At 35.1% G+C, this 26596-nt stretch overlaps 1 protein-coding gene across 2 annotated transcripts in view; it reads left to right on the forward strand.

The window, feature by feature from the left end:
- COL4A2 (collagen type IV alpha 2 chain) overlaps window positions 1-26596 on the forward strand; it is a 271485-nt gene that overhangs the window by 208435 nt on the left and 36454 nt on the right. For both annotated transcript variants that reach the window (XM_023500485.2, XM_003765734.4), the window contains exons 26-31: window positions 334-384; window positions 3770-3826; window positions 12317-12424; window positions 16703-16924; window positions 22844-23005; window positions 26286-26456. In XM_023500485.2, coding sequence (XP_023356253.1) covers window positions 334-384; window positions 3770-3826; window positions 12317-12424; window positions 16703-16924; window positions 22844-23005; window positions 26286-26456 — 771 coding nt within the window. The remainder of the gene's footprint in view (window positions 1-333; window positions 385-3769; window positions 3827-12316; window positions 12425-16702; window positions 16925-22843; window positions 23006-26285; window positions 26457-26596) is intronic.

The following is a 26596-nucleotide window of genomic DNA, read 5'->3' on the forward strand; positions in this document are numbered from 1 at the left end:
TTCCTCAAATACTCAACAGATGATTCTACTCCAGACTCACATAAATTGCCCACACATGTCAGAATGAATAGTATTGTTCTTGCTGTTTCCACACACTATGGGTTGTTTGATTGGATTTATCTGAGCCTACCTTCTCTTGTACTTATATGAGCCTAGCCTTCTTTTTTCCTAGGGCAGAGCTTTGAAGTGAATTTGCAGGCATGGGAGTTTTTGCAGTGTATATCTATGCTATCTGTCTGTCTCTATTCCCCCACACAATTTAATGGAAAAGGGAAAAATGATCATATGTTGTTTTCCTAATTACCTTTTTGTTTTATTGTGTCTCGTTCTCAGATTGTGATGGAGGTGTGAAAGAGCCAATTGGCCAGGAGATAATCCGACCCGGTACTGTCAAAAAAATTTTGTTAACCATTTTAACTTTTTGGTTTTAAGAATAGATGATATACCAGCAGCTGTTTATAAAATGCCCACAATGTATATGGTTCACTAAATACTACAAGAGTACCCCCTAAAAAAATATTTAGTGCATACTTGTGTGTTTCTAAGTAGATAGGGAAAAAGGGAGGGAAAGATAAATGGAGAGAAAGAAGGAAGGAAGGAAGGGAGAGAAGGAAGAAGAGAGGAAGAAAGGGAGGAAGGGAGGAAGAAAGGGAGGGAACGAGGGACAGAAAGAGGGAGGGAGAGAGGGAGGGAGGAAGGAAGGAAGAGATGGGAATAAAGGGAAGGAGGGAAATGCATATAAAGGCCCTCCCAGTACACTTACAGAGTTTAGAGATGGCAATGATACTTGCCCTCAAGTTGCAAGAAGTAAAATAAGGCATACAGAATCATATGTAGTATTATCAAAAATAAGGAGCATAAATCCATAGATGCATGGATAAATACATAAGAATACCTCTGTCTTTAAAATTTCAGTACATTCATATCATGTAGGAACATAAAATTTAGAGCTGGAAGAACCTTTAGTCCTATCCCCTCTTATTCCATATGAGACAACTGAGTTCCATGGAGGGTAATGGCTTATTTAAAGTCACACAGGAATACAGAGCAGAACCTGAATTCAAAACCAGATCTGACTTCTATTTCTGAACACATTTTTACATGAATAAAAACAGGGTCTGGATGGTTGTGTTGCTAACAGTGTCAAAGTTAGAAACTAGTTACTATTCAATATAGGAAGATTTAGTCTAGGAGATCTAAATTCAGTAAAGAATTAAAGATCAGAAGGGACATTAAAAAGAGTGGGGAGATTATCTGAGGCATGAGGGATTTCCTGTATTTATTGCCCTTTCAGCAGCGCAAATTTCAGCAGATGCTGAATGACTATTTGTTGAACAGGTAGGATTCTTGCTCAGCTATGGATTAGAAGAGACAGTTTGTGAAGCCCCTTTCAAGTTTTAGATGCTATGATTCTATGATTTTGCAATCACTTGTTTTTTTTCCAGTGATTCATTTACATTTGCTATTAGTCCATTATTGCTTCTTTATAATTAGCCTAAGGCTTTCAAGTCTTTAGATAATAATCTTTATTTCTAGGGTAAGTGTCTAATTTGTCTCTGTATCTCTAACCCCTCAGGCTTTCAAATTTGGCACTTAAAAAGTTTTGTTGCATGCATAACTCTTTGTGCATTCTGAACTTGTTAAATAGCTAAATAATGTGGGACTCATGTTAAATTTTCTTTTAAAACTGAAAATAAAAATATTCATTTCACCTGATTTTGTTTTTAATTGGAATAAAATTGCAAATTACAGATTTTCTGGTAATAATGTATGCCTCAAGTTATTTTAGTAATTAACCAGTTCAATTCTATGAACATTTATTAAGCATCTACTGGGAGCATTTATAAGCATTTCTCATGAGGATCTACTGGAAGCATAAAGCTAAAATAAGACAAATTCCCCATCTTTAGGAAGCTTACAGTCCAGAATAGTTTAGAATTATAGATGGGTATCTCTCTTTAATAGAGGGAGAACAGGAGAAGTACATAGCAGAGTCCTAAACAAAAGTGTAATGAAAATGGGAGGAGAAAAAGATCACTTGCAGATGAAAGGGATGGAAAAAGACTTTATGAAGGAAATGTCCATTGAAATGGGTCTTGAAATTGGGAAAGGATTTCAGTAAGTAGAAATTGATAGATGTGTTTTACAATAAGTCAATAAAAAACTGAAAATAATAATGGGAAATTACCCAAAAATGTTTGTACTGTATTTTCAAGTGTTACACATGTTAAATATGTGACTTGTCCATCATACTTTAGTGTAAATTCCCAATTGGCAATGAACATATATCACCTATGTTTTCATAGTATTTTTATGGGCTTCATCTTTTTTGTTGTTGTTTAATTGTTTTTGTCATGTCCAACTCTCATGACCCCCATTTGGGGTTTTCTTAGGAAAAGAAAATGGGTTTGTCATTGCCTTCTCCAGATGAGAATGCTGAGACAAACACAGATAAGTAACTTGTCCAGGGACAAAAAGCTAGTAAGTGTCTGAGCCCAAATTTGAATCCAGGATTTGAACCCAATGGATATTCTGTCCACTGCCTGTTGCTTAAATGTAAAATAATTGTCAATGTGACATAATGTCAATATGACATAGAAGTCTCATTTTGAACAGAGGAAAGATAATCCAGGCATTCTAAATCAGTGAACAAATGGTTTGTGTACTCCTAGTCAAGAGCGTTAACCCCCAGACTTGAGTTATGATACTTGGCAAAAGGATTAGCCTAATTTAGCAGGAAAAATTCCCATGCAAACAGACATAAGAGAGATGAATAGCAGGATTGTCCTTCAAAATAGGATTTTTTAGAACAGAAGCAACCAATACAATACTCCTCTTCTCAAATTTAACTGCTCTCATTAATTTCACCAGAAATAGTCTTAATCCTCATTTGATCTTGCTCTTCATGAAGCAATTATTTTTTTTGTTCATTTTGAAGGTATTTGAAGTCACAACAGAATAGTTTTTTTTTAATTATAAAATGATTATATCCTGAGATAAAGTTATAAGATAGAGAAAATGCAGGAGCTACATCATGCTGTCAATAAAGTTTTACTTTGTAGTCACAAGGCATTGGTTCAAATTGGGTTCTTCTACCTGTATGATAATAAGCAATTCATTTAATTCCCCTGAGATCTCCATTTGGTCCTGAAGCCAGAAAGACTTGGATTAAAAGCTGGACTCAAGCACTTAATAAACTGTAGATCTGAGTAAATTACTTTACCTCTCTGCCTCAGTTTTCCCTATCTATAAAATGGAGATAATGATAGCATTTACCTCTCGGGATTGTTGTAAGGATCAAATGAAACAATATTTGAAAAGCATTTTGCAAACCTAAAAGCTCTATAAATAAATGCTAGCTATTATCTATAATCCTGTAAATGGGATTCACTTTCACCCATTAGGAATGATCTCATTTATCTCAACTTATAATGAAAACTGTTACAAAAATAAGGAAATGAATGAGACATTTGCCCATGTACTGTTTTAGTCCTTTTTTGGCTACATTTATTTAATTTGCATTATATAGAAATTAATATTTTTATTTCACTATGAATATTAATAATGAAATTAATGCATGCATAATTCATGCATAATGAAATTAAACATCTATTTATATCAGAAAGCCAGGATCATTAAACCATTAAATTATTTTAATAATATATCAGTAACCACTTTTCAAATTAGTGCTTTTGATGTGGGCAATACAAAAAGCCATGAGATTCAGCATGGATTGTTTCACTTTATCTTTTTTTTATTTTCTTTTTAGGTTGTGTAATACCACCTAAAGGATCTCAAGGGTTGCCTGGACTTCCAGGATCTCCAGGTAAACATTTTCAATAAATATGGAAACTACCACATTTCTTCTCCGTCACTGGCTCTTAACTCTGAACTGTATTCTGATGGATCAGGCCATCCTCAGCAACGAGATCAACCAAATCATTTCTAATGGAGCAGTAATGAACTGAACTAGCTATACCCAGAAAAAGAACTCTGGGAGATGACTAAAAACCATTACATTGAATTCCCAATCCCTATATTTATGCACACCTGCATTTTTGACTTCCTTCACAAGCTAATTGTACAATAATTCAGAGTCTGATTCTTTTTGTACAGCAAAATAATGTTTTGGTCATGTATACTTATTGTGTATCTAAGTTATATTTTAATATATTTAACATCTACTGGTCATCCTGCCATTTAGGGGAGGGGGTGGGGGGGGGTAAGAGGTGAAAAATTGAAACAAGAGGTTTGGCAATTGTTAATGCTGTAAAGTTACCCATGTATATATCCTGTAAATAAAAGGCTATTAAATAAAAAAAAAAAAATCATAAAAAAAAAAACTCTGAACTGTAATTTTTTTTATTATAGCTTTTTATTTAAAAGATATATGCATGGTTAATATGCATTGACAACTGCAAAATCTTTTGTTTCCCCTCCTTCCCCTCAACTCCCTCCTCCAGATGGCAGGTAGACCAATACATGTTAAATATGTTAAAGTATATGTTAAATACAATTTATGTATAGAAGTCCATACATGAACTGTATTTTTTTTTAACTTTTTCTCTCTTCCTTTTTCCTTCCTCCTCTTACTTCTGGTCTCCTACTTCTCCCATCATAAATATCATTCTCAGCTTTTAGAGCTTCATTTACTCTTGCTTTAGAAATCAATCTACTTTCATGGCACCTTGAACACAATCTACTGTCCCACCACAGACCTGGTTTCATTTATTTTTTTATTACTGATCAAAATATGTACAAAACTCAGGAAGTTAAGAGATGTGGTGTAAACTGTAGTAGACACCCTCTGAAACATACAGATCTTCAACCAAGACCTCTCCAGGCTCAGGAGCTTCCTCCATAAGAAAAGGAAGAATAGACATGTTTATTACTGAACTTTCCCTCTGTCTCCTAAAAAAAATGAAAAGCACATAGAGGAGAATATTCTTTTCTTTCAATTTTGTCCAGGGAAAAAATGGGAACAAATAGAGTTGAAGAGGTTTTGCCTCTAAAATCTAGGTTTTGTCCATGGATTAACTGAACACACTGTCCAAAGTCCTAATGACAAATCCATATGAATACATGATCCTTTGTAACATCTCAACTCCTAGCCAGCTCAGCTGCTAACTCAGTGGAATGGTTTTTCCAATTCATAGAGAAGAAGGGTCCAGGTGGCCACAGCTGTTGTAGCATGGGCCACCATCCAGTGACTTAAGCCCTTCAGTGGGGTGCCATGCTTTAATGAATAGCTGGCAGTACAAAGCAGAGGACACTTCCAGACATGCCCTTAATCATTGTGGGCAGGGGATGAAATTTAAGCCCTGGGAGTGCTTTATGGAAGGAATTAATGTTATTAGTGTCATACCGGAAACCAAGATTCCTCTGGCTACAACTGGAGCTTGACTGAAAGAGTGCATTCTTCTTTTTCATTAACAGTGGTGAGCTGGAGGAGAAAGGGGGAAATACCATGAGCACCCAGCTAATCTCTAGATTGTACATTCTTCCTGACCCATTATCTGGGGATCATTTCCCCAAAGTGGTAGCTTACACTCAAATTAGAAAATGGTAAAAATTAAGGGTACCTTTGTTGAACTTTAAAAGCAACTCTGAGATACAATCTCATGGGAAGCATGGGATAAAAATATAAAAGAATCATTTGTAGCATTAAAATGAAGTAGGTCTTTAAGGTACACGAGGCCCTTAAGGAAGCCTTTATCTTCCTCAAATATTTCCAGAAGAGAGCATTATGGCACAATGGAAAGAGACCCTAAATTTGCCATCAGAGGATATAGGTCTGAATTCTTATTCTGCCACTTACTATCCATGTGACATTGGGTGTGTCAGTTAAAAACTATAGACCTCATCCTCCTCATATCCCTACCATCCCTTCTAACTCTCTCCATATGATCTCTGCTTATTCTTTTTAATATTATAAACTCCAACCATTCATGAATTCTAGTCTGGCATTTATTCCAATATTTCTTTAAATTGGGTGTATAACTCCTTTTTAAAGAGTAAAAAAAAACTTTCTGAAGAAGTGGCAGATACTGGGAGCTATGGGGATTTTAAGAGTTGTTTAGTAGAGGCAGAACCTGTTCAAGATGAACTGAAATTTTAAAGCATGTAAAACTTTAAGGAAATTCCTGGATAAAAACTTTGAGAATCAGTGATATAAATTAATATCTATATATAGCATATCTAAATGTAATATAAGCTTTTATTAAAATAAGTTAAATATTTTTCTTATGTTCTATTAAGCTGAAATACTGAAAAAAAAATTTATGACGTTTTAGCTATGCGTAATGTGTCCCAAACACTTTAAAAAAGTAGAACTGGAAAATAAATATGTTTGCTTTTTGCTAAGTAATAAGATACAACCATCCTCCAGCATCCCCCTTCTTCCCTGCCAAAAAGCACTTAGTGACCAACAAAAGCTGCTAATTGTTTTCAAAAGTGTCAGTGCCAGTAGTATTAAAAAAAAAATCTTCCTTTATATTTAATATTTCTGCTCAATAATGGTTATGGTGACATTCTTCAGTCTCTCAAAAATTCTAAAATTTTCAAAATCTTAAGTTTCTTCCCATCTTATACAAGCATGTCATTCTTAATTCCTGAGCTCTCTGCAGCTGTTAAATTTATTTATTTATTTATTCATTCTCTTATTTAATTCCTCACATCGTCTTAAATCCCTAATTCAAATTTAGGAAGAATGTCTTCTGGCAGAGACTTTAATCTTAGAAAAGTAAGTTTCATTTGTGTATCAGAGAAGTTTGTAAATTTCTGAATCCAATTTTAAAAAAACCAAATATTTTTCTATTTCATAAAACTATCTATCATTGTTTTCCAATACATACTAATATCACAAAAGTCATGAATCCAGTTTTGCAATAGGATAATAGTTTTAGAAGGCAAAATATTGGTGCAATGTGTCCTATTTTCAATTTTAATAAAATTACTCATAGCCTGATTCCTTTAATCTGGCCTATTTCCCTTGAGGGCCTGGATCAGTGGATCTGGGCCAATGTACATGTCTGTTTCCCATCCAATACATCTGTTGTTTAGAGTTCCTTTGAAAATGGTCTTGTTCTATCCTTGAACACTGTTCTAAGCTTATACTTTCATGTGCATTTGTTTTATGAAATAGATGTGCTCCTAAAAAGTTAAGTGGGAACAAAAACCTGCATTCTTATCAAGCTTACATTATAATTTTCAGAGAAAATTAAGATCTTCACTTATGGTTCAACCTTAGTTGGAAATGACTCCTGACACTTTATCTATTCACCCCTTCAAGTTAAAATGATTTGCAGACACATTCATGACTGGGTCATATTTTTTTTTAATCACTTGAATATAAAAAGGAGTGGACTACATAAAGTCTTTGGTGAATCCTTTTATAAATTGAAAACCCCAAATAACCACTTCATATTTTATCTGCTTCGTGTGCCCCCTCACTCAGCACCATACTGAATTTTCTTAAAGTGAGGCACTACAGTAGTTTAGATCATAGAAGAACAGAAGTGAATCTTGTTAGTAAAATGCTTAGTGTTTCCCTGGCCAAACAACATGAGGGATTAAAAATAGAAATCTCTGCATTGTTTCCTGGCTTTGTGCTGTGCATAGGGGACTTTGAAGGAGGGTTTATAAAGAATATGAAAGTTTTAAGTTTGGGACCTTTGGCCTCCCTGACCCACAGTAACTTTCCTGAACTTATTAGTTCCACCTTTTTCTTATAGCCAATCCAGGTGACTTATCTTTGTCTTTTACCTTGCACCCTTACTAACTTGCCCGACCCTCATTCAAAGCCCCATTTACCATGTGCACCAAAAAAAAAAAAAAAATGCTTTTATTAACTATTGATACTTAAAGACAATTTAAGTCAACTAAAGAGATTCTTTTTAGAGCATTTGATTAATTGAATTAAAACATATACTTACCTACAAGGGAAAAGAAAAGTTTCTTTGTGAATTCTAAGAGTCTTTTAAGACTTTGTGATTTTTACCAGACCACCAGAGGAAGATCCAAAAAAGCAGGTTCATTATGTATTCACCATGGAGAAGAGTTCTTATCTCAAACTTGATTAATTTAAAAATTATTCCATTTGGCCCTTTATAAAGTTTTTTTCAGGGGAATAGCATTTCTATCCCAAATTCATCCCCTATTAAGGAAATCAATATTGATGATAGTTGCATTGAGTGGTATAAGATAGAGGATACCACGAATTTTTTTAGTAAAGTACTCTAATGAAAAAAAAAACCCTTATTTTCTTAGTGTTTGCACAATATAATGGGGAAAAGTTAACAAGTTTCTGTTGAAAATTACCTATAATCATAGAATTCTAGAGGCAGAAAGGGCCTTAGATATCTTGTTCCACCCTCTCATTTTATAGATAAGGCAACTGAGAATTCAGGATATCCTTGCAAACAGTAAAGAAATCATTTTAGTTAGTTTTCCGAATTGGGTATACAGAAATTACCAGAATGGCAAAGATTTATTTGCTTTGATGTGGCTTCTTTTCATTAAACGGGTAGTACTGTCCCAGAGAGACCAATAACAGCCATGAATAACCAGAGATTCACTTCAGTTCCTCATTCCGATTGAGCTGGTTACACAATGTAAATACAGACTGCCTCCAGGTACACACTGAGGCTTGTGATTTAGGGCCTTTGTTGATCTGTGTAATTATTTCTGTACAAAGAGACTCCCAGTGTGCTCTCTGTTCTCTTTCTCCTAGTGATTCAGGTAGACAGGCTAAGCAAAGTACAAGTATCTTGGGATTCTAGTGCTCTGCATTTCTTCATTGATTAATAAAATTGACCTGGACCTGATCAGGGAGACCCTTGGAAGGGATCAGCCGCCTTTTTCATGTCCTTTTCTTAAATATATAACTCCAGTTGATTTTAGAGAACTGTGTAGTAGAAATAGGCATAGTTTACCCTCCAGGATTGAAATGTGTGTAAATGCTTTGAGATCCCTTGTTTTGAGGACAGTGAAAAAGCAATATTTGGAAGCTCTGACTCTGGATAATAGAGAAAGAATGAGGATGTGAGAAAGCTTGGAAGTGCTGAACCAGTGTGAGATTGGCCAGGATTAGCTACACAAAGACAACTTTCTTTCAGAAACAAAGTAATAAATTCTCATTTTTGGACAGCATGTTTGTTTTGCTCTTAAAACTGCAAACCTGTTGACAGAAGCCCAAAATTACTTTTTTTTTTTCATTTAGAAGTTTATAGATACAAATAAAGAGCTTGAGGATGCATTGATTTTTTTTTTAAATTTTGATTGCTATCTTTTGAATTTACATTTCCAAGTGTATGGCCTTTTTTTGCTCCCATGAAGCTATTCCAGATAACAAAGAATAAAAAAAAAAAAAAATTTAAGAAGAAAAAAAGCAGTTCAGAAAAACTAAAGCATCAAACAAATCTGAAAGTATATGCAATGTTCCCCATATATAATTCCCTCCTGCAAAGAAAAAAGTAAGTTTTTGAGATTATATTTTCTAACAAACTAGGAAAAGAAAAACTTTACTCATTATAAAAAATATATACCCAAAACATTGATTAGAGTATTGTAATGTAAATAAAGTTGCAGGAAAAATTTGCTGCCAAAAATTCCTATACTGATATAATCCTCTGAAGTAAAGGAAAAATGAGTAATATATTTGGGAGGACCTGGAGTCAGGAAGACTTATCCTTAGTTCAAATCTGGCCTCAGACACTTACTAGCTATGTGACCCCAAGTAAATCACTTAATCCTGTTTGCCTCAGTTTCCTCATATGTAAAATGAGCTGGAAAAGGTAATGATAAAGCACTCCATAATACATTTAGGAGATAATTTTGCAAAAAATATTTTTAAATCTCTGAAGTTATTATAAGTAATAGAAAAATGCCACAAAGTACATTTATTTCCAGTTAACAATACTAAAATAATTAAAGTTCCTACTTTCTATTATATCTGTGTACACAAAATTAATGGCCTACCAGAAAGACCACCAATCTAGACACATGGGGAGCCCCAAAGAGTCACTAATACACAATCCCTGACCTCAAAACATGTATAGTCCAATTGAAGGTATGTGAATACTTGAATATCTATAATTCAAAATAATGCATAATATATTAGAGAAACACAACACAAAAATGTTATATAACATCCAAAGTGGGAGAAATTCTTTTACTAAAAAAGAGATTAGAGGAGGCTTCATGGAGGAAGTGCAAATGATTTGGGTTTGTTCAAGGATTTAATGAAGCAAAGTGGGGGAGAGAGGACATTTTAAGTTTAGGGCCCAGAGGTGGGAAGGCCCAGGACATGTTCAGAAAGAATGGAAAATAGGTCAGTTGGACTGAAACATAAACTATGTGATAGGAAGAATATAAGATAAGATTAAAAAGTTAGAGGAGGAGCAGATTGTAGCAGTATTGTATCTCAGCCAAAGGAATTTGACCTTTAATTGGTAGATTGCAGCTCTTATAGTTAATCTGTTGATTTAGCTTTCTTTACTAATGTTATAGTATGAGAGCCAGCCTAATTTATGTCAATAGAGTCTTCTTTGTTCTGTTCTTAATTACTACTGGGATAAAATAAAAATGTTTAAGGGGTCCAGTTCTTTCCCATTTTTCATACCCGTCAGTGAATTTGAAATATAGTACTTGAACTAGTCTAGAACTTGAACATTACAGTACTTGAAGCATTCTTCCTTGTCCTAATCTTCATCAGAAATGATAAGTGTCTTCTCAGTGCCCTATATGGTGTTCTGAGTCCAGAACTGTGATGAAAAACTTTTCCTATCAGTCACATGTACAAAATTATTACTTTTGTTTCTCCTAACATTAGTCATGTATCTAATGAATTTATTTTTACTAAAATACAGGGAGAAGCTTCAATAAAATGAATTTTATTTAGAGAAATGGTTTTTCCTCTTGGAAAGGTTTTTGTAGTTTTGAAGACATTTTTCTCTGTATTCCAAACCTTTTTTAAAACCTTGAATCCCCTAATTATCCAACAGCTAATAATTTCTGTGTGTAAATAAAGAAGGTGTCAGGTTATCTTATCATTGGTTAAGGCTGTCAATCAATTATGCTATTTATCTGTCAGAAGTCCAAGTACAACCATATCCCTTCCTGTCATAGATGCCATTAAAGCCTCTATTATCAGCCCTATGAGCCCCAGAAAGTATCTGAAGGCCAGGATTTAAGCTGAAAAGGAATTTATCAGCGATGCAAAGGTGACAGCAATAGTACACCTGGAACAGGATTCTGAAGGTGACTGCTCCAGAGTGAAGTCACACACATGCAGTGTGAGCACATATAAATCCATGGCACCTATTGGTGGATCTGGATTTAGTTCTTTAGACAGAAAGGATCCACCCACATACACATACATATCCCCACTGAAGCAGTCTTTAATTGTCCCCTCTCCTTTTCTGTCTCCCTCCTACTAGGAAGGGAATCAAATAGCAATGCTCTTCCACAGCCTGCCATGCATGTACCATTGGTAACTGGAACAGATTAACTGCTTTTCACTATTGAAAATAATACCCAGACCCAGGAAGTAAGCCCCTTACTTTTTTCTGGAGATTTTTCACTCACTCCTACAACTCTCAACTACAACCCACCTACTGAGGATGGAAATTTTGGAGGCTGTTTCCTATCCATACTATTTCTGCTTTGGCATTCAGGAGGCTGCATCCAGGGCCCTGCTACTTCCACCTACCTAGCACCTGTTTCCTAAAGCTGAGCTGGGCAGTTGATGAATAGGGTAGTTGTTTTGAAGGCCTTCGTAGTGTTTGTTTATGTTTGGATATTAGTATTTCAAGAATCTTTACAGGTAAGTACTTTTCTAAATGCTGAAAATTGTTTTTAAAATCCTGGAGATTTTAATGCTAGTAATTATTCGTTATTTTGAGACAGCTAGGTAGCAGTATAGTGCTAGGCCTGGGATGCCAGGAAGACACATCTTTATGAGTTCAAATCTGGCCCCAGACACTTCTTGGCAATGAGACCCTGGGCAAAGTTATTTAACCTTTTCTGCCTCAGTTTCCTCATCTGTAAAATGAGCTGGAAAAGGAAATGGCTGGCCACTCCAATATCTCTGCCAAGTTCAAAGTTTATAGGTAACAAATAACAAAACCAAAATTCAAACTCAGGTCCTCTGAAATCAAATTTCCTGCTCTTTCTACTAGACCACATTGCTATAATATTGAAATTTGATAATGTTAAGTATAATAAATTCAACTGCATTTTGTCCTATCCCTTCCAAACCTACTAGTGGGGCTCTCCTTATATAAATCTGATTTGTTGTTTGTTTTGGGTCTTTTAGGTGCTAAAGGTCAAAGAGGACTTCCAGGATTACCAGGCGTAGATGGATTTATTGGACTTAAAGGATTCCAAGGAGATGCAGGTCGTGAAGGATTTCCAGGACCACCAGGTGAAATAAGAAACATATCACACCCAACTTATTGGTCTCCAAAAATGATTTCTAGCTTTATTGACAGTAAAAATATTTGCTTTCTTTTCTTTACCATTTAAATGTTCTTTTGACACATCAGTCTCCTTTACTGGATTTTCATCCCACTCTCACTTTCTTATCTCCCCTTGCTCTGTTCTGGGCCTTCTTCTCCTTCACCATTTTACTTGAAGTCATAAACTTCAATGTATTCAACTATCACTTCTCTGCAGATGACTCTGAGAACCATTTGTGAAGTGCTAATCTCCTGATCTCCATGTTCAAATCTTTAACTGCCTGAAACTTGATATATCATAAGCATCTTAAACTTAGCATATCCAAATCTAAATTCATTATCTTTTAAACTCTCAAACTTCTCTTCTTCCTGTTTCCTCTGTTTATTGAGTGTACCACCATTCTCCCAGTCACTCAGGCTTGCAATTTGGTATTATCTTTGACTTCTCACGCTCACTCTCCTTTTCCCCACCCCTACAACTTTCCATATTTAATCAGGGTCTAAGCACTGTTGATTTTATCTTTGTATACTCCCTTCTTTTCTCTGGCCCTCCATTCTCACATTGGCCCTTATCACCTTATACCTGGACTAGTCCAATAGTCTGCTACTTGGTCTCCCTTCTACCATTCTCTCCCCAGTCCAGTATATCCTCTACACAATTATCAAATTGAACTTAAAAAAGCACAAGTACTCTCCTTTTCAATAACCTCCATTGACTCCCTATTATTTCCAGTGTCAAATATGAAATCCTCTTTTTGGTTTTTAAAGCTCTTCATAACCCTACCTCTTCCATCTTTTCAGTCTTTTTAAACTTTATTTCTCTACACACAGGTGTGATCTGATGACACTGGTCTCCTTGCTATTCCTCATACAAAACATTTCATCTCCAACTTCTGGGCATTTTCATCAGCTGTTTCCCATACCTAGAAGCCTCTTTCTCTTCATCTCTTCCTTCTAGCTTCTTTGACTTCCTTTGAATCTTGGAATTATGTCCAAAGAATTATTAAATTGGCTATATTCTTTGACCCAGCAATAACACTACAAGATCTATTTCCAGAGATAATTAGGATACAAGGAAAAGAACCTAGATGTTCTAGAATATTTATAGCAGCTCTCTTTGTGATAGCAAAGAACTGGAGGTTGCAGCAATACTTATAGTTGGGGAATAATAAATTGTGGTATACAATTGTGATGAAATACTGCTGTGCTATAAGAAATTATGAACTTGATAATTTTGATAAAACATGGATAGATTTGCACTAAATAATGAAGAATGAAATGAACAGAATCAAGTCCTGCCTTTTTCAAGAAGCCTTTATCCTAGTCCTCATTAACCTTAATGCCCTCCCTCAGAAATTATCTCCAAATTATCTTATCTATCTCTTGTTTGTAAATAGTTGTTGGTATGTTATCTCCACTACTGTGAGCTACTTGAGAGCCTAGGATTGGGGTTTGTTTTGTTTTATTTTGTTTGTCCTTCCTTTACATTCCAAGAACTTAGTACAATACCTGGCACATAGTAGGCACTTAGTTAATGGTTGTGGACTTCACCTGATAATTCTTATGTACTTTACCCCATCAGACCACATCTGCATTATTATTTATCCCCAGTTCTGGGGATAAACTTTTTTAGAAATAACATCCACTGCTAGAGTTGAGAGCCTCTGGATTAGGGCAACTATGATGGTGAAGGGTCTCAAATTCATGCCATACAAGCCCAAAGAACAGAAAACAGACATAGTAAAGTATTGTGTGTGACTAATCTGGCAATTTGTGGTGTTCACCTACACATATTTATAACAACTTTGTTTTCTTGCTTCTCAAATTAAGGGCAGAGAAGGTAGAAGGAATAGAAGATGGATATTCATTTATTGAAAAGATTAATATAAACAGTTTTAATTTTTTAAATGAATTTGATCTTTAATTGATAAATAGTGGCAAGTATTTGGATTGCAAGCTTAGTATGAGTCAAAGACATGATATTATAACACATACGCTGTTTATCAATTTTCCCTCAGTCTTGCTACATAACCAACCCATTTCCTTTCCCCAGCATATATTTGTCTCTGTTAAAATCCTTCACTGAAAACTTGGAAATTAAAACTGAGCATAAAGTTATGTTGACATGAGTTACAGTTCATGGATTATCATAACCAAAGTGAAATAGGGTTTGGAGCCATTAGTCCAAACTAATTTTAACAATGTAGATAGAAAAGCAAATCCAGATATATAAGACCATCAAAGGTTATGTAGCTATGAATTTTATTCCCACATTTTCCCATCTTACTAGATGCTAATAACCCTTACCATTCCCCCAAAGAGTAGAGGAGATAAGATTTCTCTCATTATGCAAGAGAATCTCTTCATTAAAACTTTTAAAAATTGAAGGCAACTGTCTCCTAACTTGTTCTAATGCTAAATTAAAATAGAACTTTCACTCATACCTATTGGTCTAGTAGTTAATTTCATTTTCCACCTGCCAATTATGCTAGAATAATATGACCCTGAGAAAATCCCCAAACATTGTGCAGAACATATCTTTTGCTATAAATGGACAGAAAAAGCTATATGCATTGTGAATTTATCTCCTTGGTATTTAATAATTTCCCATTCTATGTATTTTCACATTGCAAAAAATTTGATGTGAATGACCAAAAAAAAAAGCTCAAAAACGGTTTCTCTTGCTAAATATCTTACTGTCAGCATTCAGATACTACATTCCATTTGAGGTCAATCAGCGTTCAGGGTATTAAGAAAAGAGTAATGTGATGGGGTAATTTGACCTACTGGTAGCAGTGAATTGCATAACTACTCAAGCATATGACATCCAACACCTCTTCATGTGAATGCATCATAGATGACGTTTTTTTATAGTAAATTGCACACAAGGGAACAGTGATTTATTGGAAAAAAAAAAAAAGTCTCCAAAAAAATTACTGTCTCATTGAGGATTTGTTACCAGGCAGAAATCTATAATCCAAGACATCTTAGTTCTAAATATTGTGATTATTCTTATCTACCTTTACTTTTATATTGAAAAGTTTAAAGCAAACACACTTTCACATAGAACAAGACAAGTTATACCAAGTTTCTACCTTTTCTGTTTATTTCTTTAAAACAGAAAACATGCATAATGACTTTATATTTCAAAGATTCTGATAGTTTAAAAAAAATCCCCCACAAATGTTAGGATTATGACCAGAAAAGGAAGGAACAAGAAAAGTCCCTGAGGACAGAATGAACATATTTTATAAGAACTATGTTTCATTCAAGTGGCTACAGGAAGCCCAAAGACAGATCAAGGGGAACAAGTGCCCAGTTTAGACACGCTCTTTGGTGGGTTTTTGACTAGACAGAAAAGAACAAAGAAAATTATAATTTCCATATAAAAAGATCTTTAAATCGTTGTCTCAGTCTATTTTTCCTTTGAAGTATATAACAAGATAATAGCAAGTTACTTTAAAATATTTTTCTCCTTTTTTTTTTTTTTTTTTTTTTTTAAGCAAGGCAATTGGGGTTAAGTGACTTGCCCAGAGTCACAGTTAATAAATGTTAAGTATCTGAAGCTGGATTTGAACTCAGATGTTCCTGAGCTAGTGCTCTATCCACTGCACCACCTAGCTGCCCTATAATATGTTACTTTCAAAGCTGTATAATTGTCTATTTTTTCCTACTGAGTTTTCCTACACTGAGTTCTGCTCATTCACTCTATATCAGATCATAAAACTGGACTTCCCTGAAACTACCCCTTTCATCATTTCTTATGATATAATAAAATTCCATTGCTTTCGTATAATTTGAGTGTCCATTTTCCAACTGATGGGCACCACTTGAGTTTCCAGTTCTTTGTATAACCTCAAAAGTTACTACAAATATTTGTGTACATGTGGGTTTTTTCCTCTTTCTTTGATTTCTTGCGGGGAAGGTCCAGTAATGGAATATTTGAGTCAAAGTCAAATATTGAGACAAATTTGTGTTTGTGTGTATACATATATATATATATATATATATATATATATAGAGAGAGAGAGAGAGAGAGAGAGAGAGAGAGAGAGAGAAAAGAGATTATTATCTTTGGGGGCTTAGTTTCAAATTGCTTTCCAGAATAGTTGAACCAATTCATAACTCCACCAAAAGATATCTTTTGCAAAGCTTTTCCATTTCAGTCACATTGCTGATGTATTTTGTAGACTGTTCTATTCGTGACCAATACCTACAATGGTTATCTTTTTTTTTTTTTTTAGGATTTGTTGGACCCAGAGGATCCAAAGGTGCAACAGGGCTCCCTGGACTGGATGGAAGCCCAGGCTCTTCAGGATTACCAGGTTCTGTAGGACCAGCAGGACAAAAAGGATTACCTGGAGAAGTATTAGGTGCACAGACTGGTCTCCCAGGAGATCCTGGATTGCCTGGAATCCCAGGGTTGAAAGGAGAACAAGGAAATAGGGGACCTCAAGGATTTAGAGGTAAATGTCCTTTTCTGTAAGTCAGTGTTTGGAGGGAAATAGCAGTAACTCTTCTTTGATATAAGAGACATTAGTAAAACTTCTTAATTGTAATGGATTTCTTGAACTTCCTTCTGTTGAGTATATGGAGGTAATATATTATGTTACTGAGGTAGTATGGTAAGATTGTTGTTGTTTGTCCTTCATTCTGGAAGAGGACCATGACATCAGAAAGGTGCTGCCATGACATGGAAATGAATTGGATATAAGTGAAGGAGAACTGGGAAGTATTTCAACCTTACTTTCTCCTCCAGAACCATCTGGGTCCAGTAGCAAAATAGAAATCTGGACAATTAAAGATGGCCCGGATGCAGTGGGAGAACTTGGTTTTTTTTTAAACAAAGGTCTTTACATTTTGCAAAATTTAAAGAGACCTATGTATTATTTACTATTGTAATTGTCACTATTCTTCATAATATACTATTCAGATCAGAATACCTCTGAATTCAACTTTTGAATTCAGTAGCATTGACTGGAGAACAGGGGTTTTAAGATAGATCTGCCAAACATGTGGCCTGCAGTCCATGTTGAAGCACATAATGTTTCTGAATGTGGCCAAAAATCAGTTAAAATATAACTGGGAAATATTAAACAAAATAAATAAAAATAAAACATCAACCAAACATAAATAAATGAACTAAGGTCTTTAACGGATCTCATTTTGACTAAAGCGACTCACAATCAATAATTAAGGCTAGATAAGAAATGAGGCAAAGAATCTCCTCTTTTATCTAGTCAAAAAATATATAGATAAAAAGATAGATAAATAAATAGGTAAATACACACAATCTGGAGGAGAAGATACTCAGGGTTTCAGGTCAAAACAAAAACAATTGCTATTTAGATTCATTCTGAGCCAATCAAGGCCCAGTGACCAAGTTAGGTTTGATCTAGAATTTAATGTTGGTCAATCAATAAGAAAAAGTAAGAAAAAAACCTTAGCTTAGCTCCTGTTTTGATTGCTATATATGTGTATATATTTTATATACTATATATATTTTATTTACATAAAACCATTATATGTATATATATATATATATATATATATATATATATAAATTGTATGGTAAGCATGTCATTTTATATGGAGATATATGTATGTATGTAGAGAGAGACAGAGACATAGAGAGAGAAAGAAAGAGAGAGAGATGGTCTTAGTGAGATTAAGGTGCCCATCTTTATACATGATTAGGTGTGGGGGGGGGAGTGTAGGGGTTTAAGGGAGGGGTTAGGGTGAAGTGTATGTGTGTCTACATGTATGCAAATATTTAATCATGAACAAGTTTCTTAACATAACTGAAACCATTTTCTCATCAATAAAGTGGGGGTGATGATACTACCTATAGGACCTACCTTAGAAGGTTATTTACTATAAAGATCAAATGAGATATTGTATGTTAAGCGGTTTGTGAAATTTAAATTTCACCAACAGCTATAATCCCAATTGTAGATAAACGAATTCAACAATGTTGTTAATTCTACCATAATTATTTTCCCAATTCATTTTCAAAGTTCATCTGAAATATTTTTCATGATGTTAATGATAATATTGTTTGCATGTTCTAATTAGTTCAATATGGTTAATTTTATTTTTTTAAAGTGAAGGTGATATATCAGATTGCTTGCTGTCTAGGGGGGAGAGGCGGAGAAAATTTTGGAACACAAGGTTTTGCAAAAGTGAATGTTGAAAACTATCTTTGCATGTGTTTGGAAAAATACAATACTATTAAAGAGACAAGTGAAGTGAAAGAGGGAAAATGAAAGAGGAACAAAGGAGCTTTCTTCTTCTAGTTATGCAATAGCCAAAGGAGTTTTGAGCAGCTAGGCGATGCACTGTATAGAATGCCAGGCCTGGGATCAAGAAAAATTGAGTTCAAATCTGACCTCAGACACTTACTATGTAAGTGGTCCTGGGCAAGTCACTAAACCCTGCTTGCCTCAGTTTCCTTGTCTATAAAATGAGCTAGAGAAGAAAATGACAAACCACTGCATTATCCTTGGCAAGAAAGAGTCATACATGGAAGTGAAACTACTGAACAGCAAAGGAGTTTTGGGTTCAGAGCCAAAACACTACAGTTCAATTCTGATTCTGCAATTTACTGTATGTGTGAGGTTAAGTAAATCCCTTCACTATCTGTGGACATCAGTTTCCTTAATCTGTAAAATGAGGGAATCAAGTTCAATCCTACTATGAGATCGTCTAACAGAATGTGGCTTGAGTGATAGACAATGTGGTTTGGACAATTAATTCAGAAGTCTATACTGGGAGATGAGACAGGATATAAATCATTGAGCTGCATTTCAGATGAATGACTTTAAAAATCCATTATGTGTTCACTATATGTAATGTTATTAATATCGGTTTGACAAGTTAGCTTGCTTTAATTTTATTTGACATAGTCTGAACTTAGAGTGAATTTAAATATGCAACTATATATTAAATTGGTATTTAGAGTCAAAAGCCCTGGTACTTAATGAGGAATTGCAATAAAAAAAACTAAGCATCCATAGTCATACTGAATACCAAAAACTTATCTATAACTCATTGAAATATAGAAAGGATCCACCATTACTGAATTCATATCAAAATTAGTATACAAATGACATCTTCTGTCTAGAGGGCATATAAGAAGTCAGGTGGCTGTCCCAATCATAGACAGAGAGAAGGGGAGTTTGCATTTATGATATGACTGGAAGTTAATCGATGATCCCCTTAGTTCCCCCATCACATCAAATGAGCTAGTTGAAGTGTCTGAAATGTCTCCTAGCAAAGTCAAAAGTTATCTGGAAGAACACAATTATTTGATTTTACCCATTAACACCAAAATACAAAATATCTTTTTTACCATTCACAAAGCAAAGATCTGAGGAAATGAAACATAGTACAAGGAAGTTTTGATCAAGGAGATCAAGGATCCCTAAAAGTGGAGGATGGAATGATATCAAAATGAATCATAACTGTGGGTGTTCCCAAGGCATCTTCAGCATGAGAATATTTGGTATCCAGAAGGCTGAAGGTGGAGAACCAAGAGGAAAACCTTAGAGAATATAGAAGCCTTAGCTTAAATCACTTTTTATTTCTTTTTCTTTTTAAAAAAAAATTATAACTTTTAATTTTCAAAATACATGCAAAGATAGTTTTCTTGTGTTCCAAATTTTTCTCCTTCCCTTCTCCCCACTCCTTCTCCCAAATAGCAAGTAATATTATATCACTTTTTAGCCTAAGATCAGCCTGACACTGTTTTTAAGGGGCTTTGCTTTGTTCTGTTTTTGTTTTGGGAGGGGTGGTAGGATTTTTTGTGTTGTTGTTTTACTGAATTTATGCTTTCATGGGAGTAAGGGATTCTTCAGGTATGGAGTTCTCACTAATAGATTAGCATCTTCTCTCCAATAGGCTTAGAGAGTTCCAGGGATAGGAAAAGTTTAAATGAGTATCTTCTTACTTAAGAGGGGCTTCTGTGTGTCAGACCAAGACTTAAACCTAGTTCTTCCTGACTCTTAGAATCTCTGTCCCCTTGGCCATGACACCTTAGTGACTAGCCCTAACTGTAACTTAAATTTGATAGAGAAAGGGGCTATCAATTTTAAATCCCTAGTCTTTGTCATCTTATCAGCCAATATATTTGAAATCTGTAGATTTCTTTACAGTCAATTAGAAAGAGAAACAATTAAGGTATTAGTAATGAAATTTTTGAAAGTCCAGTATTGTGAAAGATGTCATGGGATCTCTTATGAAAATTATAAATCCTTTAGAAAGCAGAACAAGGCAAATGTGTCAGTATTCCCGTTATCAATTTATCTTGAAACCCTCCTAGAAAATCCTGCTCTTAATAGTTGTTGGAGGGATTTTTTAAGATCTAAATATTTCCTGTAGACTTTACGTTGTCTTAACTAAAAATGTCTGTAGAATTATTTTAGATGTTTGAAGATCTCTAGCTCCGAGGGCCACTTTTTTGGCCAGTTTTTAAGCCTTATGTACTAGTGTACTTAATTTTTTTTTTAATCAAATTTCAAACACATCAAAGTTTAAGAGTATAACTGCATAGGATCATGAAGAAGTTCAGCAATATTATAGGGACATGGCTTTTCTTAATACAATTAGTATCTGCAGGATAATTCCTGTTTCTGGTATGGTGGATTACATATTTAAGCATAGCTTAAAATATGAAACATATAAATATACATACATGTTTAGGGCGATTAAGTGATATAGTTGATAGAATAATAGGCTTAAAGTCCGGAAGATTCATCTTTCTGAGTTCAAATCTGACCTCAGACCCGTACTAGCTAGGTGACCATGAACAAGTGACTTTATCCTGTTTGCTTTCATTTCCTCATCTGTAAAATGAACTAGAGGAGCAAATGTCAAACCATTCTAGTATCTTTGCCAAGAAAACTCCAAATGGGATAGACACAACCAAAACTGTACAACAATAATAAAAGCGTGTATATATACATATATAGATATATGTTACACACACACACACACACACACACACACACAAAACATAGTCTTGGAATCAGCACTAACCATTCTATACTTAGGGTCAGATGGTTGTATCTCGATGTTATATTGTTAGGAAAAAAAGCCAAAAGTATACTGTGTGAAACCAGCTTTCAAGAGCATTTTGTTAAATTTTCAGTCTTAATATTTACACCTCAGAGATTAGCAATTGCTACAAATCAAGGTTTATTTTACTGTTTTCTTGATTGTATAACATAAAAAAAGTGATGGAGAGAATGTCAGTCATGCACACTTAAAGGTATATTGTGCATATATAGCCTTTATTTTTAACAAGCTAACTCTTAGAGATTTGCCAGTATATCCACGAAGTTTTGCTGGGCAATTGAATAGCTTCTGCAAATGACCACCATGAGGCCATTCTGATTACTTCTTTTTTTTTTTTTTTTTTTGGGGGGGGGGGGGGGGGTTTTCCTTTTCTTTTTTTTTTTTTTTTTTTTTTTTTTTTTTATTTAATAGCCTTTTATTTACAGGATATATACATGGGTAACTTTACAGCATTAACAATTGCCAAACCTCTTGTTCCAATTTTTCACCTCTTACCCCCCCCACCCCCTCCCCTAAATGGCAGGATGACCAGTAGATGTTAAATATATTAAAATATAACTTAGATACATAATAAGTATACATGACCAAAACATTATTTTGCTGTACAAACAGACTCTGAATTATTGTACAATTAGCTTGTGAAGGAAATCAAAAATGCAGGTGTGCATAAATATAGGGATTGGGAATTCAATGTAATGGTATTTAGTCATCTCCCAGAGTTCTTTTTCTGGGTATAGCTAGTTCAGTTCATTACTGCTCCATTAGAAATGATTTGGTTGATCTCGTTGCTGAGGATGGCCTGATCCATCAGAACTGGTCATCATCTAGTATTGTTGTTGAAGTATATAATGATCTCCTGGTCCTGCTCATTTCACTCAGCATCAGTTCGTGTAAGTCTCTCCAGGCCTTTCTGAAATCATCCTGTTGGTCATTTCTTACAGAACAGTAATATTCCATAATTTTCATATACCACAATTTATTCAGCCATTCTCCAACTGATGGACATCCATTCAGTTTCCAGTTTCTAGCCACTACAAAAAGGGCTGCCACAAACATTCGTGCACATACAGGTCCCTTTCCCTTCTTTATAATCTCTTTGGGATATAATCCCAGTAGTAACACTGCTGGATCAAAGGGTATGCACAGTTTGATAACTTTTTGAGCATAGTTCCAAACTACTCTCCAAAATGGTTGGATTCGTCATTCTGATTACTTCTAATAAAAAATGTTAAAAATTGAGCAGAAAATTTTGTTATTAATAACTTACAGCAGGATGTGGATATGTAAACCTATTTTCTGATTTTCTATAGGAAGCCCAGGTATGCCTGGAATGCCTGGGTTGAAAGGTCAGCCTGGATTCCCAGGTCCTTCAGGTCAACCTGGATTACCAGGGCCTCCAGGAACACATGGCTTTCCAGGACCTCAAGGCCAAGCAGGACTACCAGGTCTTCCAGGACCTTCAGGATTTGCAGGTGAGTAACAATCTGTTCCCTGGATATTTGTGGTCATCCAAGAAATCAATCATATCTGCCTTTAAGAGTTCTACATTGGTATCTCAGGAGAAGCTGGAGATTTATGCAGCCTCTTACTTCGAATCTGTAGTTGTCAGAATCTCGTTAGGACTCCTGTATTTGAGACTATCATTGTAATACCATTCCACTGGACTCTTCTGTACCCCATTCTCAAGACAGCTCACAGCTTGTCTCCTCATTCCTACTTGTTTTTTCTTCCCTCCTGCCCTCTTTAGCAGTTATATATTTTTCTTTTCTTTATTTTTTCTTGCTGAGGTAATTGGGGTTAAATGACTTGCCAGGGTCACACAGCCAGGAAGTATTAAGTGTCTGAGATCAGATTTGAACTCAGATCCTCCTCATTTCAGGGCTGATACTCTATTTTGCCATCTAATTGCCCCTAGCAGTTACACTTTTTCAACCTGTCTCTCTTCAAGATACTTTCTACCACCAGTAATAATTCTTTTCTGGTGTTATTACCATTCCAAAGTCAAATATTCCACCTTCTTGGGAAGATAGTGTCTAAGGAATTTTTCTAGTGATGACTCTCTATCAATCCTATAACAGATATTATGGAAAATGAAATCCTAGGAACTTTTTTATCTGGTTGTGTTCACTACATACTCTAAAGCAAGGGTTTCTAACATTTTTGTGGTCACAGACCCCTTCGAGCATCTAGAAAACCCTTTTCAGGTATTGTTTTTAAACAGAATATAAAATTTGTGGCAATTTTTCAGCTGTTTCAATCACATCCAATTCTTCATGACTCCATGGATCTTTCTCCACACGATTTTATTGGCAAACATACAAAGATTTTTTACCATTTTCTTTTCCAATATCATAAAATACATAGAATTATAGAGAAAATACATATAATGAAATAAATTTGTTATTTTTTAAGTTTGAGGATACCAGATTAAGAAACCCTGTTCTAATGCCTCCAGGTGACAAAGTTCCTGGAAGACCCAGGTTACAATAGAATCAATTTCCCCAAGTCTTCTGGTCAAGTACAGTGGGGAAGGCACTAAACCAAAGAGTTGATCCTTTCTGATCCAAGCTTCTTGGCTATTGGTCAATTTTCAATGAAAGTTTTTATTTCTAATAAATGCTACACTAAATTTAAAGTCCTTCACTATTGCAAAGTGAAATAAGCAGAGCCAATAGAATAATGTGCACAGTGATTTCAACAATATAAATGGAAAGAACAGTCTGAAAAGGTTTGTTGCAACGTTATAAAGAACAATCTTGACCTCAGTGAAATGATAAGAGAAAATACTTCTGCCCATTTATTTGTAGAGGTAGGAGAGAAAGCCCTGGATCTGAAACACTGATTATATTATCATATTAAAAAATATATAGTGACAGTTTTGCTGATTTTCCTCCCTTATTCTTTTTTCTTTGTTTTGTTGTTATATTTAATGTATTTTAGGAGGGAGAAAGATACAATATGAAATTTGGACAATTGAAAAATAAAAAAATGTTCACAGAAATTTATCTGAAAAAATAAATCCTTTCACAATTTAGTCCCTGTCCACCTTTCCAATGCACACAGGAAAGAAAGCATGTACACAGGAAATGTTGAATGATAATAAAAGGTGACACTGAAACAAGCCAACTGAATGGCAAACAAATACTACAAGAGTTCAGGAAAGGAAACTGTCTTCCTTTGATAGTCTCAAATACAGGAGTCCCAAAAAGATCCTGACAACTCCAAATCCGAAGTAAGAAGCTACATAAATCTCCAGCTTCTCCCGAGAATTATAGTAATTTAGAAAGCTAGTATTAATGAGAGAATTATTGACTTTGCAGTGAAAGTACCCAAGTTCAAATTTTGGCTCTGCAGCATCATATCTGTATCTGACTTTTCTGGGCTTCCACTTCTTTTTCCTTGTAAAATGAAGGATTTAAAATAAAAGATCTCCAGGAGGTCCTTCCAGCACTAAATCTGTGACTGGCTTGAGCTAGAGTCTGAAAGGACAGTAGAATTAGTTAAGAAGAGAAGAGAAAGAAAGGCAAAGGGGAACTGGCAGATCAAAGAAATTAGCAAGTATGCATAAGGAGTGTTCAATAGCCTGACCAGAAAGTATGGGGTTGTATCCAACTTTAAAAGTTTGAACTTTATTCTGTAGGCAAAGTGGAACTTTTGAAGGTTTTTGAGAAGGTAAAGAACTTGATCAACATGTTGTAGAAAGATGATTCTGACATGAGAGAGCCAGAAGGATTGAAGTAGAAAAGACTAGAGACAGAGAAAAACAGTTTGGGAGATCTTCTTCAAGCATGAGAAAATAAGGTTTAGAATTGGAGTAGTAACCTTAGAAATGGAAAAGAACTGAAGCAGAAGTAGGGGCAACCAGAGGGGATCTCCTCTGACCCCCATTAACAAATATGAGGTGATCAGAAAGAAGGGAAAGACAGCCAGAAGGTGAGGTACCATCTACCAACATTTACCTTTAACTATTTCTGTGCCCTCAACTGACTAGCAGGCAAACAGGCAGAAACCTCAGCCACATATCAGTCCCTTGAGGAGCTACCATTATAACATCATTGAAGACTTTTTGTCTTCAATTTACATGTGGAATATAGAAGGTAGAGTGAAAGGGCAGGAGAATTGAATTTTTACATGGAAGAGAAAGTGGCATGAGGACATAAAAAGGAAAGTGATAAGAAAGTAGAATTATACCCCAAAATAAACCTCACTGACTTCATAATTTTGTCCCAGCACTGGTCCTGGCCATGTTACTCAAAATGGGTTCACATGCCAACTTTGGCTTACAGACAGAGGTCTCCAACTCTAATAAGTATAAAATCCTCTTAGAAATTTTCAACTTGGAAAATTTCTGTTAATTTTAGATTTCATCAATATGTCATAACTTCCTATGTAACTGCTAAGAAATACTCCTTTGGGAAAGCTCTCATCCCTGACTCTTGCTTTTCCCATTCACTTATCATATTCTTACTTATTATAATTTGTGTATATATCCTTTTATTTCTTTTCTGCAGCGACTGCCAGTAAGTTCCAATAGCAGGGTGGGTGTATGTGAGAGTATGTGGATATGTGTATTTGTGTAAATCCTCATCTTTATAGCTCCATCTGCTTCTAGCATGTGACTTGTACACATTGCAAGCCATTCGGAACAATTTCTTGAATTAGACTGAAAAATGTTTAGCTAGGTCCATGAAGACCATTTTGCTCTCTGTGAATGTATTTTTATAATTTTTTTAATCTGCATTTTTTCTATAGGTCTACCTGGTGATAGAGGTGATCGAGGTGACATAGGAGTCCCTGGCCCTGTGGGGATGAAAGGTCTGGATGGTGATAGAGGTGATACTGGTTTTATAGGAGAGCAAGGCAGACGAGGAGAACCTGGATTTCAAGGGATACCTGGATTGCCTGGCATCCCAGGAACAAAAGGTACTTCCAAGGATATATTTAGTATAACAGCATTTATAGGAGTGATGATCTAAATAAACCAGGTCTTAGGGCTATTGAATCTTGGTACACTTACTATCAACACAAAGTTTTGTTCTCTCAGCTCAGCAGATCTGAGTTCC

The sequence above is a fragment of the Sarcophilus harrisii genome, chromosome 3, assembly GCF_902635505.1.
Source record: "Sarcophilus harrisii chromosome 3, mSarHar1.11, whole genome shotgun sequence".
NCBI lineage: Eukaryota > Metazoa > Chordata > Mammalia > Dasyuromorphia > Dasyuridae > Sarcophilus > Sarcophilus harrisii.